The sequence below is a fragment of the Strix aluco genome, chromosome 2 (genome assembly GCF_031877795.1).
Source record: "Strix aluco isolate bStrAlu1 chromosome 2, bStrAlu1.hap1, whole genome shotgun sequence".
In the NCBI taxonomy this organism is placed as follows: Eukaryota; Metazoa; Chordata; class Aves; order Strigiformes; family Strigidae; genus Strix; species Strix aluco.
The window spans coordinates 1091310-1104245 of record NC_133932.1 but is presented as its reverse complement, the minus strand read 5'-3'; the positions used below and the strand labels follow the sequence as shown (position 1 = coordinate 1104245).

The 12936-nt window shown below is 45.6% G+C and overlaps 1 protein-coding gene and 1 long non-coding RNA gene across 5 annotated transcripts; one reads left to right on the top strand and one right to left on the bottom strand.

The window, feature by feature from the left end:
- Positions 1–44: 44 nt before the first annotated feature.
- On the top strand, positions 45–12559 carry GPR161 (G protein-coupled receptor 161). 4 transcript variants are annotated; one of them, XM_074807595.1, is made up of 9 exons: positions 45–69; positions 693–781; positions 1423–1456; positions 1560–1666; positions 1764–2175; positions 2703–3427; positions 4933–5037; positions 7759–7878; positions 9825–12559. In XM_074807595.1, exons 5-9 carry the CDS (start codon positions 1808–1810, stop codon positions 10070–10072), a joined length of 1566 nt encoding a protein of 521 aa, XP_074663696.1. In that variant the 5' UTR covers positions 45–69; positions 693–781; positions 1423–1456; positions 1560–1666; positions 1764–1807; the 3' UTR covers positions 10073–12559. The 4 variants fall into 4 exon arrangements, with proteins under 4 accessions (XP_074663696.1, XP_074663705.1, XP_074663724.1 ...); XM_074807604.1 differs by lacking the exon at positions 45–69 and having other exon boundaries at positions 463–781; XM_074807623.1 differs by lacking the exons at positions 45–69; positions 1423–1456 and having other exon boundaries at positions 463–781; positions 1581–1666.
- On the bottom strand, positions 8393–12613 carry LOC141915770 (uncharacterized). Its single transcript, XR_012621017.1, has 3 exons — positions 12537–12613; positions 11106–11197; positions 8393–8454 (listed from the first exon to the last, which is right to left on the bottom strand). It is a non-coding gene; the product is annotated as an uncharacterized LOC141915770 (long non-coding RNA).
- Between the last annotated feature and the right edge of the window lie 323 nt (positions 12614–12936).

Sequence of the window (12936 nt, the reverse complement as noted above, 5' to 3'; positions counted from 1 at the left end):
CGGCGGCGGTGGCTGTGGGGGGTCCGGGGCGCTGTAACCCGAAACCCCTCAGTGTGGCGGCGGCGGGCGGTGAGTGCGCTGCCGGCGGTGGCCGGGGGGGGGGGGGGGGCGGGGGACGACACAGCGGGAGCAGCGGCGGCGGGACCCGGGAGGGTGAGGGATGTGAGGGATGCGTGGGGCGGAGGACCCTGCCCCCGCCCTTTGTTCGCTGCCGGAGGGAGCGCGGGGGCAAAATGGCGACCCCCTCCCTCCCTCCCTCCAGTAGCTCTAATTCGACACTGCTGGCTTTGTGTGTGCCGGCACGCCTCGGTGGGATGGGATGGGATGGGATGGGATGGGATGGGATGGGATGGGATGGGATGGGATGGGATGGGATGGGATGGGATGCTCCCCCCGCCCCGGGCTGCCCTGCCGTGCCCCCCTCCCGGAGGCCTTGTCCCGCCGCGGGGGGCAGCGGATGGCCCGGGCGCCGCTGCTGTAGGGAGCGGCCGCAGCCCCTCGGGCTGCACCAGTCCAAAACCTGCACCAGTCCAAAAAGTCTTGGAAAGGCTCACGGAGGTGGTGCAGGCGTGTTGAGAAACAACCTTGAGGGGAAACACTTTTGCAAACAGTCGGCAGACAGCTTCGCTACAGAAGAGCCAAGTTATGTTTCACCAAGCATGGCCCAGTAATGGCTTTAATTATGCTCTTAGGAAAGCACAGATAAAAATGGAAAAAACACAGCTCTCCAGCCTGACGTTTCAGCCTAAGGCCACAGCAGCCGAGCAGACGAAGCGTTTCTGTGAGTAGTCCCGGCCATTTGGGAGCCGTGGGTGGGCACAGCTGAGTTAGCTGATAGAACTTTCCCCAAGTTCCCAGTTTCCACAAAATGTTAATCTATAATTGGTAGACTCTTTAGTTTTCTGGTTTGCGTATTTGCACTTTTTGGTGGTGTTTTTTCTTCAGTATGCTGGCCTGCAGATGGGTGAAGGATTGAATGAAGTAGGTAGGAGCGCCTGTCGCAGTCAGCAGGGAGAAGGCTGCCGAGAAATTGGGAGAAATACCGAGGTTTCACAAAACAAAAACATTTCTGTAGGGTGGACTTTGGCTTAATGCACAAACCTCATGTACAGAAAGCCAGTTCCCCCAGTCCTTTGGTATTGGCAATAAAATAGCTGTAGCTAAGGTCATGAACATGGAGAAGCGATGTTGAGAAAGGATGTGCAATGATCCCCGAGTCTTTGAATGTTGTTTAGTGACTCTTAAGAAAGAGACAGCAGAGTATGACTGGCCAGGCGTCTGCAGACCACCAGTAAATGCTGCATAGGCAGAATACAAGGTAACAATCAGGATAAACAGGCAGATTTTTTTTTTTCAAAAAGTGACTTTCTTAAAATGAGAGAAACAGAGACTGATAGTGACATTCCTGGTGTTTCTTCACAGCCTAAATGAAGGGACTGAGTGAGATGCACAGCTGGTAAGTATGGCTTAGAAACAAGTAAGATCCTTAGAAAATTTTAAAGTAAAATGTGCTAATTTTCTTCCTTGTTTCCCCCCCTCCACCTCTTTTTGTCTTTCAGACAGTTTCTTCCCTGTTCTAGGCTTGGCTCTGTCATTGACCTCTTTGGTGTACCCACAGGCCTGCCCCTTCGTTTTCCCATCTAAAATGGTTTCCTGCATCCTACAGGTAAATTTTAATTCACGCAGGCAAAAGGGCCTCCAGTCTTTGGAGAGAGTTTGAAGAAATCTTGCCTGAATGTTTCTGAGCGTTGTTCTGCTTCTAGCTGCTCAGCATGTCTTGGCTGCTCCAACTCTGCACGCTCTGACCATGAGCAGCAATTCCTCCCTCAGCAGCGTGAAGGGCCTGAGGAACCTCACCACGCACGAAGATGGGGCGGTCAGAGTAACGGAGTCCATCGCTATCATCGTCATTGCTATTTTCATCTGTTTGGGCAACCTGGTGATTGTGGTCACGCTCTATCGGAAGTCTTACCTTCTCACGTTGAGCAACAAGTTTGTGTTCAGCCTGACCCTCTCCAACTTTCTACTCTCCGTACTGGTGCTGCCTTTTGTCGTCACCAGCTCCATCAGGCGGGAATGGATCTTCGGAGTCGTTTGGTGCAATTTCTCAGCCCTGCTGTACATGCTGATCAGCTCAGCCAGCATGCTTACTCTCGGACTCATAGCTATAGACCGGTAAGCAGCTCTTTCTAGTGAATCGTAACGAATTGCCTCGTCGTTCCCTAGAGCAACTCGTTGGCTGTTCATAGAGTTGAGAAGCACTGCAGTGAATAACGTTGCGTACCGTTGTAGTGTCTTTTTTCCTCTAGCCCCTTGTGAAATGTTGATACAGAACAGAAGAAAGTGATGTCATCAGTAAAGCACAATGCAGACAGGCATCTAGAGTTTTCTAAAGCTATTGATGGTATGATAACATACTACTTGAGAAACAAGAGGCAGTCACTTTAAGTTCCATATTATACCCTAAACATGCACTCACACGTAGGAACAGATTTCATAGCTGCATGTGTGCCTTCAGCCAAGTTTTGCAATCTTGACTGCAACGATATGTATTTTTACATGTAATTTTTATAAACAGGGTCCCTGAGCCTGCTTCGAGGTTTGGAGGAAAGAGAACTAGATACCAACATCATTAAAATATGGGGGTTTTTTATTGTGCATCTTTTGTGCTCCTGTTGACTCCTTCTTTTCTTGTCCACCAGGTACTATGCTGTCCTGTACCCAATGGTTTACCCAATGAAGATAACAGGCAACAGAGCAGTGGTAGCTCTTGTGTATGTGTGGCTACATTCCCTCATTGGCTGCCTCCCTCCCCTTTTTGGCTGGTCATCCTTGGAGTTTGACCAGTTCAAGTGGATGTGTGTGGCGGCCTGGCATAAAGAGGCTGGCTACACTGCCTTTTGGCAGATCTGGTGTGCGTTGCTGCCTTTCGTGGTCATGATGATCTGCTACGGATTCATATTCCGCGTGGCAAGGATTAAGGCCCGCAAAATCCACTGTGGTAGCGTCATCATCGTGGAGGAGGACTCCCAGAGGAACGGGAGGAAGAACTCCAGCACCTCCACGTCCTCTTCTGGCAGCCGAAGGAACGCTTTCCAAGGGGTTGTCTACTCAGCCAACCAGTGCAAAGCTTTCATCACCATCTTGGTTGTCATCGGTGCTTTCGTGATTACATGGGGGCCTTACATGGTAGTAATTACATCAGAGGCACTTTGGGGAAAAAACAGTATTTCCCCTGCCTTGGAGACATTAGCTACGTGGTTGTCCTTTTCCAGTGCCATTTGCCATCCACTAATTTATGGACTGTGGAACAAGACAGTGCGCAAGGAACTACTAGGAATGTGCTTTGGGGATCGGTATTACCGCGAGTCCTTCGTTCAGCGCCATAGGACATCCAGGTTATTCAGCATTTCCAATAGGATCACAGGTAAGACGCACGGCTGCAAAAGGCACTCTTCCTTAACACCCGTAAGAGCAAGGCTTAACGTCTGCGTGTGCTTGGCATGTTTCAGGGCTCTGGAAACAAAGTGGGATGTTTCTGGAGGTTTCAGCAGTCTTTTGTTCAGGTTATCGTGGACACTTGAAAGGAGAAATTTTTTTGGCGGGAGTTAACCTCCTCCTACTCTAGTAAAATTTTCTCTGCTGGAGAAGACATAGTGATGAGGTTAAAAATAATTAATTTTCTTCTCATTCAAGCATTTCCTTTCATCTGCCTACTATTTTGTGTTACTCAGATTTCAGCACTACCAGTAGTACATTTTGCAGCACTTTGATTCATGGCTTTATGCTACAACTCCTTGAGATCCACTAAAGTTAAACTGGTGTTACTAGTGCTGTAAATTCAGTTTTTAGGCTTAACGGTTATGAAGAAACTATCATAAAGTAAAACTATGTAAAAGAGTAAAACTATTTGTCACCCCAAGTTGCAGGCTGAGAGCCTCAGTTGCCCAGAGTTTGTTTTTTTTAAAGTAGCAATGCAACGAAATTCTGATTTTTTTTTTTTTTTTGATCATTTTCCTGGTCCTGTTCAGAAGCTTCCAGAAATGGGGTCCCTTAGGACTTTTTGTGCAGAGGCAGGAACTGAAGCTAGTTAATTGGGAAGGAAGATCTAAAATGCAGAAAGAAGGGGAGAGCAGCAAGGCATCCATTATCTTTTCTGCAACCTGGGATCACTGGGAGAGAACCCATCTAAATGAGAGTTCTGCAGCTGCAGCCACATCACAAGCTGCTGGAGCTTTGGCAAATCTGTGTCCAGGAGATGCTATGGATGAATTGGGAACTGAGGTGGGAGGGAAAAGACAGGAAAGTTCTTTCTCTTCACAAGGGATAAGAAGCTGAGAGCTTCAAATTTATCAGGTGTATTAGCTCGAGGTTGATAGGGAGAGGAAAAAAAAACCCACCACAACCAAACCCACGATGAATCTTGAGTGTGATCCAAAGACAGCATCTTTGTAGGAATCCTAGAATCTCCTCCCTTCTTGCTTGGGGGATTTGAAAGAAGCCAGGCATCACAGTGCCCCAGCCTTGCTCATGAACTTCCTGCCACGCTAACGGCCAGTCACAGCTGCTGGTGGCTACCAGGTTTGTCTCTGTCTAGAAGGTGTCTGGCAAATATCGCCATCTCTCTGAGTGCACGTGCTCCCTGTGCAGCCTGGCTGGCTGATAAAACACATGCAATTGCAAAAAGAGTGGGAGGGAGATGGTGCAGGTAGAAAGGAGACTTGCCACATGGCAGGACTCCCAAGGATACCTGAAAGCTGCTGACTGAATTTCTAAGAGGGGAAGTCCAGACGCTGTGCACCCTGGATCAGCAAAGTGAATTTTGTATGTAGAATAATAAACAAGGCAGTAGAGTGGGTATTACTGGAAGAGCTTTTTACTATTGCAGACCCTTTAAACATTCATTGTGTAACAAGAACAAAACTCTTGCAGATCTGGGACTGTCTCCTCATCTCACTGCCCTCATGGCAGGTGGGCGGCCGTTAGGAAACAGCAGCAGCACAGGAGACACAGGTTTCAGCTGCTCACAGGATTCAGGTAACTAAAAGTCTCTTGCTCTCTTTTCTTGGGCAGAAGATTGCACTTGTAACTTGGCAGAACTCTCTGGGATAGTCTGTATTTATGCACACAGATGTCTCTTGGTGGATGGATGACACGAAGCATCTGGTCCAACCGTTATAACAAAACTGCTGCAGTTGCTTTTTTCCTTCCTTGCTCTCAATATATTTACTTGCAAAATACTGTTTAAGGAATGATGATCCTCCCTTCATAATGTGTTCTGGGAACAGGACTTGCTGCTTTTGTGCCCTTCTCCTTTAGTTTCTGTTGTTCTTCAGGCACTTTCCCTGTATCTGCAAGGAACAGAGCAACCAAGTGCTGTGGAGAATGTGCTTCTCTGTTTCCCGGTTTGTAAGAGACCTTGTCTTGTTCATCCTGCAGTACAAACATAAACACTTAGGATGGTTTCATCACTAATTCAACAGTAATTGCATCACTACTAAAGACCTCTCAGTTGAAGGTGGTTTGGAAAAGGGGGAAAGAGTTCTGCCACTAATTTTCTATCCAGTACTGCAGCTAGATTTTTCTGGCAGTTAATTCAGCTACCACTCCTTAACTGCACTAGTTATTTTAAAGAGTATTTCTGCTCTTGAGACAGCAGAGGGTGATCTTCTAACGTTTGCTTGGTGTTAGAGGTTTGTTTCTTACTTTGGTAAAGGAAGTCTGTGGAGCTAAGATTTATTTTGGTAGTTGTTTTACGCTGGTAGTTTTATGCCTGTTGTGGGTATTCTGCAGTTGTATGTGATAAAGGAGAATAGCATCCTGCTAAACCAGCCTCAGTTAAGAGGAGGTTGTGTTATCTTTTGAGGTATGGTACGGAGCAGTTTAAACAAACGAACAAGCTAAATACACAGTGAATGCTGTTAGAGATGCCACTGTTATGGAGGGGGTACAGTCCGTAGCCTGGGAATGGATGTACCCTGATCCCCTGTGAAATACTGTTTCACTGGATGCCTTTATTCTGAGGAACTAAAGAGCAGAAAGAAGCCTTAGTCCCTTGTCAGTGCTGCCTGCTGCAGTACACGATCCCGTGGCCTGCAATGCAGCTGTGTCTTTATCTGCCCTGGTAAACAGAAGCTGGGCTTTTCATGTCGTGAAAAACAGGTGAAGTAGTAGGAGATGAAAAAAATCAAGCGTTGCCAGCTGTACACAAAATATGAAGTGAGATCTGAGTCCCAATTGCTGGGAATGCTGCCTTAAGATCAGTTATTCCAAGGACAAAGATCCACCCTGTAAGAGTAAGAGGCTAGTCTCTTTACCAGCCTTACTTGAAAAAAATGCACTAAAATTCTGCTCCGTGGAACAAAGTATCTCTTTCTTCCTAGTGCAACCCTTCCATTGCATACTGTGTTTCTGAAGAGGATCCGGTACCCTTGGAGATTAGTAGGAGTGTGCTCAGTAGACAGCCTCAAACCCAGCTGGTCCACAGAACAGCGCAGAAAGTGGTTAGCTTTTTTGGGACTGTGTAGTAGGGCAGCAGCTCGTTCTCTCTCTTGTGTGCTGGAGGGAGACATATGACATAACGCATGAGTTTCGCCTTAAAAAGTTTATCACTTTGCTATATCACAATGAATTGTCAGCAAAGACTAGACCTATGGAGCAGTATGTTGTCTAGAGGTACGTCCCCAGTGATGTCTTTCACTTCCTGTAAAATGGGCGCTGGAACACCTCCTTATTGCAAAAAGAATAAATTTGGGGATCAAAAGCAGCCAAGTGGGTGAAGAGGAATGTGAAGCCACCGTCTGGAGGAGTTCTGAAACCTGTGAAGGCTCTTTGTCCCAGGCCTGTTGTCCCATCACAGGAGTAAATGGGCTGATAGTAAAGTGTCACACATCGAATGTGTGCAAGCTGTGTCCTCCGACAGCAGCTTCCCTGAGGGCTGCTCACTCCACACTGTCCTAGCATCTCCCCGAAGCGCTTGCTCCGCTTCTCCCTTACACAGCAGAGAGACCAGCACTGCAGGGGAGGTCTGGTCTAGGCTGCAGTCTTGCCCTGTGTCTGAAAGCATTGCAGAGATGCCGAGATGAATTTCCTCGTGCTTGTAAACGCTATTTTATATTGGGAAGGTGCAAAGCAAGGCAGGGAGGTGAAATAAAAAAATTAATTCCTGGACTGGATGAAAGACTCATCAGCCAAAAATCATTCTCAACCAGCAAGGGAATTTTCCCATTAAAATACACTTCAAGAAAACCAAAATAAGTTATTAGAGACAAACTAAATTGAACAGAAAATTCTCCAGTTCAGATTTCCATCCAGGTCTGATTACAAACATGACATTTGGCAGCTATGGTCTGCCTCTCCGTAGCCATTGTTAGCCTCTTGTCTTCACCAGGAAATGGGGGGAGTTGCCCTCAATTTTACCCTTTATTTACCGAAGGTAGGGTTTCACCTTTGTCTGCTGTCCTCTTGACATTATAAGCTCTGCAGCTGAGCGTTTCAGAGCTGCTTGAGGTTTTAGATGGCTAATGAGAAAAGATTTCCGAATGCTCTGAATGAAAACTCTGACCTCATTCTTTTTTTTTTTTTAGTGTTTATTTCGATTAAAAATTAGTGTTTAATTCAAGCTGAAATTTAACTCATAAAAGCTGGGTTTAGACAACTTTTGCAGAAACTGCTATAGACTGAAAAGTTTTTGCCACCACTTAAATATTGTATCCCAGTGTTACTATGTCGTTCTTGAGAACTCTTGCTTTGTTTCAGGAACAGATGCAATGCTTCTTGAAGATTATAGCTCAGATGGCCCTCATGCCCCACACTGCATCTGTCCTCCTCGAAGGAGGAGTTCAGTGACATTTGAGGATGAAGTGGAGCAAATTAAAGGTGGGTTTAGGTGTTAAGTATGGAAATGCTCAGAACCAACTATACTGCCTGTTCAGGAAGCCTCCCAGGACCTTCAGAATTGCCTTAAAACATATCTGAGCACTGTTCATGTCGACAGACCTGACCATGTGAGTACAACAGCAAGTAAGGTCAGGTCTTTCCTCCAGTTCTCAATTAGCAGCAGACAAGGACAAGAGTTAGAAGCTGGGATTCCCGGCACACACACCATTTATGTTGCACAGCAGTATCCTCTCTGCATCTCCACTCATCTGGTGGCTGTTGTAGTCTGGTTTGTGTTTCTCAGGGAATACATTTTCTTGCCCTCGTACTTTAATTGCATTATCCCGCTGTTTCTCATTTGCTGCCTCCTCTCAACTTTGTCGTTCACAGACTTGAAATTCTTCCATTTACAGACTTCAATGGTCTGAATATAATTTCATTCTGTTTCACTTACTTTTTTTTACTTTACTTACTTTACTGAGTATGTTTGTCAGCACATATGGGTGAAAATAGATGAACAACTTTTTTTCAGTCAACTCACTTGATTCGGTGCTAGCAAAGTGTTGCTGTGATAATCTGTAAAATATGGCAAAGTTAGTTTAAGCTGATAGTTAAATAATAGGACTAGAAGACTTGATAATAACAACTGAATTTACCAAACAGTAAATGATTGCGGACAGTACAAAACTGAGCAGAATGCATTTTAGAATCAAGTAATAATAAAACTTGACTGATTTCTATGATTCTGAAATAATGAGAAGACTCTTTCTGTGGAATTTTATCTTGAAACGTCTTGGCAAAATTCATATTTGCCCTCTTCCTAGCATGAGGTGATTATTTCCTTGGACAAATACATTACCATACGTTTCCCATTATCTTTCTGAGTGATTATGTGGGGGCAGGCATCTAATTTCTTGTGCAGCAGAGTGCAAGATGCAAAAGTTCCCCACAGGTTTAGCAATTCTCCCTGGTATGTCTCTGGGTTTGCAGGATCTCTGAGACTCTGAATTATTTCAGTAGCCTCACTGAAGAATTACATTTAGGACAAGCACCTGTGTTGCTCAACATGGTGGGTAGAGAGCTATACAGAAGCTACAAAAGCAACTACATCAACACTGAAGAGAAGGTGTCTCCAAGGTAATAAAAGGTTAGGAAGAAGTACACTATTGTCTGCAACTGCAGTCTCCAACCTCTCCTGGCATGGAGAGCTCTACAGCTTCCCCACTGGGAGTAGAGGTGGGTCCCACAGTGTGGCTGGAACAATTTTAAGCCTAAGGACAACAGACTGATGATTTTAATCACTATTTGGAAAAAGCCGTTGGGATTTGGGGACTGCATAAACACAACATCTGATGTTTGGGCTTAAAACATAGTATAAAATAGTTCTTAAACTGTCATGTCAATGAAGTGTGAGATCTTAGTCCAAATGCACTTGAGAATCGCTGTAAGTCATGCTTACAGCAGAGGAAGTACAAATTGAGGGTTCTGTTCCTGTCTTCTGCATGAATTCTTGCCTGATGCCAGACAATTCCCATTGTCCCTAATCCTGGACTCCAGGTAGTAAGCAGAAATCAGGCTGTTGACTTCAGTTGGGTACAAATTCAGACCAATAAAATCCTGCGTGCGCAGGTTCAGATTCAGAAAATCATTCAAGATACACTTAATTCAAAGTTAAATGTGTATAAGCACTTTGCTTCATCAGATCTTTTTTTTTTTTTCCCACTTGAATTGGAGGTAATCTTTCTCTGCTTGACCTGTCGAGGTCACTCTGAAGCTTTGTGTTCATAGAATGGTTTAGGAACCCTTGGTAAATGCGCTCTGTAGGGTAGTTATTTTGCAGAGGGCATGATCATACCTTTACAAAACACTGGCCTTCCAGCAGCTGCGCAGCCATGCTGATCAACTCTTTGTTTTCTCATATGTTGCTTTTTTTTTTTTTTCCCCAGAAGCTGCGAAGAATTCTGTTCTTCATGTAAAAGCCGAAGTCCATAAATCTCTGGACAGTTACGCATCCAGTTTAGCAAAAGCTATTGAAGCTGATGTGAAAATCAGCTTGTTTGGGGAAGATGCTTTACCAGGAGCTCTGTTCCCTGTGCGGACTCTGCCAGGAGGCAGTGTGAACACACGGCGTGGTATCAGGCCCCACGCTGGCCAAAGACTGAAGTTGCAGAGCATTGATGAAGGGAATATTTGACAGGAGCACTGGAGTAAGAGAGCAGAATGAAACCACTAAGCGGGATCTGCGACAGCTGTTAGTGCTTCAACAGAACCAGGATACCTTGTCGGGGTATTTTCAGTGTTTTATCAACACTTGAAAACCAGGAGAATTCTGGTACTTACATCAACATTTTACAGCAGTATTTGGTTACTGTTTAGGGTGCTATTGACTCTTTTGTGCCATGTCTTAAATCTACCACACAGTGCATAGGAATGTAGGGTTTGGTTTCCCTGACCAGATCATTAGTCTGTTGGATCTTGGGTCCGTTATTGGCCAAAGCCGATCCAGGAATGAAAAAGGAAAAGTATGTGCAGTGTTTAATTCATTATTGCATTGATCCTTTTCTGACCACCAGGATAATCCGTTTATACTTGATAGCTGGAGTGCTCTGATAGGAGCTCGTGCAGTGGATACTACGTACAGCCTTACTGTCACAGACTCCCAAATGAGGAGCGTGGACTTCACTAAGGGCAAAACCTGAACTTTTCGGAGAGCTCATGCCAATTATGATCCTACTTACCCTTGCTAGCAGGTATTTCTGGCTGTTTGGCTATCAGAATGCTAGATCTGCAAGTGGATTGTGCATTGCTCCTGCATTATGAGACACCAGCTTCTCTAGATGTAGTGTGTGGGAGCAGACCTGTGCTGGAAATATCGCAAAGATGCTATTGGAGGAAATCATCAATGCAGAGTTCTTAAGTTTCTCTGAGAACTTCACCTCCCTGGTTTTGCTTTTGCTAAAAGGGCGCTCTATGGCTGTGGTAAGCTTGACAGAATATAAGTAAGGTATTACCACTTCATATTCAGGATTCATCTTTTCTAGAGTGAAAAGTTCTGTAAGTTGTTTTTTGTTTTTTGTTTTTTTTAAATCATGAGGGAATGTAGTATTTAAGCTATAGTTACCTCAGTGCGTATATTTCTTGGAGTACTAACTCATTAATCTCTAAAATAAGAACATTTGGCACTTACATTGCACTTTGCTTGTTCTTAAGCACTGTACAGACGTTACCTTGTTAGGCCTTTCTGAGCGGGTTGGTCAGCCCTGCTTGCCAAAGAAGGGGGGGAGCTCGGCAACAGTCAAGCTTCTGACAGTGAAATGAGCTGCAAAGGTGGAAAGGTTTGTTACAAAAAGAGAGATGAGGTAGATCATACAAGTGTGCCCGGCTTGAGGAACCTTGCAGTGCCTTCCCGGGCTGGTGCCTTCCTTCCTTTGTGGGGGTTACAGCCCTGCCTTACTGCTTATCTCAAAGAGAGGGAGACGTAAGTGAATAGGGTAATTCCTTGGGGGTGGGTGTCAGTAGCCAATGGACTTCAGGACCAAGGATTTTCATTGTTTACTCTGTGTCTGCTCGCCCGTGCCTCCACCTTTCCCCAGAAGTGGTTTGTACGAGTTTTTGCCGCAGATTGTTTGGAAATCAGGGGCAGGGTGTTTCCATCTGGGCAAAAACTGGGTGTACACTTGTTAAATTATGACTGTGTGCGACTCAGAGGCACAGAAGCAAACCGTTTTTGAGGCAGAGCCTCAGTCCAGTACTGTATTTAGACATCCTATTTGTGTTCCCAACTCAGAAATACAGTTCAGCACAAGCTTATGTCCATCTCTGGACAAAGCAGCTTGACTTTATGAACTAGCCTGAATCCCATTACATTCCCATGTAAGATATAACTGCATGCTTAAAATTCAGTACATGGTTTGCTGATTAAGAACAGGCTGTTAAAGCAAGAACGCTTAAGCACCAGCAAGATGGCTCTTTGTATAACACAGGAATGAAACAACTAATAATAGTGAGGCCCTCGCTGCTGTATTTTTTGCTTCTGGTGTGTTAGATAAATTGGCACCTGTGGGCACTCACTGAAAAATAATTAAAAATCCCAGTATTTGCCAGCAAATGCCCTGCACTGAGGTCATTACTGCTATCATTACACCGTTGCTCATGGTACTCAGCACTCCTTAAGGTATACACTTGCCTCAGCTGACTCGAAGTGTTTTATCTGCATGCCTTTTATTGCGTATTCCAGCTCCAAAACCAGCTGAGCAAAGTTGTTGCTGGATGTGAAAAGGGCACGTGTGAGTATGAATGCGTTGTGGTGGGGTTGGTGCTAGCTGAAAACGGTGTATATTGAGGAGGAAAAATTCCAAGGCACGTGTGAAAGCACAAAATTGTTAATATTGTGTAAAAAGCACGTTTTTCACACAGGTACTGAGCCAAATTCAGCCTTCAGGCAGGTCAGGGGCGTCGCACCAGTTTACACCATGATTTGGCTGTCAGTGTTAACTTCACTAATCTGTTATTTAGTGTAAATGTTGTTAATGTTTTTGTACACGCGTTATAACCTTTCCATAATTCTGTTATTACCGGAGTCAGTATCTCACTTGAATTGTCATTAACAAAAGCAGTAATTAAGAAATGCACACGTTTTGTAAAATTGTATTTCCCACCTTAAATGCAAAAGGAGAAAACAGCTTCTACTGGTCCGTGCAGTTTGTTTCCACTGCTGTTATTTCGACTGAAATTTATTTTACAAGATTTCAGTTTTAGAAGTATATTGAACGTCATGGATGAACCTGGCGAAGCCCCGGGCCGCTGCCCAGGGCGCGGCTGTACCGGGAGCCGCGGCTGCCGCCGCTGGGTGCTCAGCGGCCGCGCCTCCCCGCGCTCCATCGGCCCGGCGGCGCTCGGGCAGGTAAAAACCAACTCCAAAGGGCCTTTAGGTGCTGCCCGGGCCGACGCAGCGACCCCGAGCGCCGCGGGGAGGCGGCGCGGAGCGGCCCGGCGCTGCGGCTGCGGCGGAGGCCACGCCCCCTCCCGGGGCCGTCCGCCCCTCGGCGCCGCCCTCCC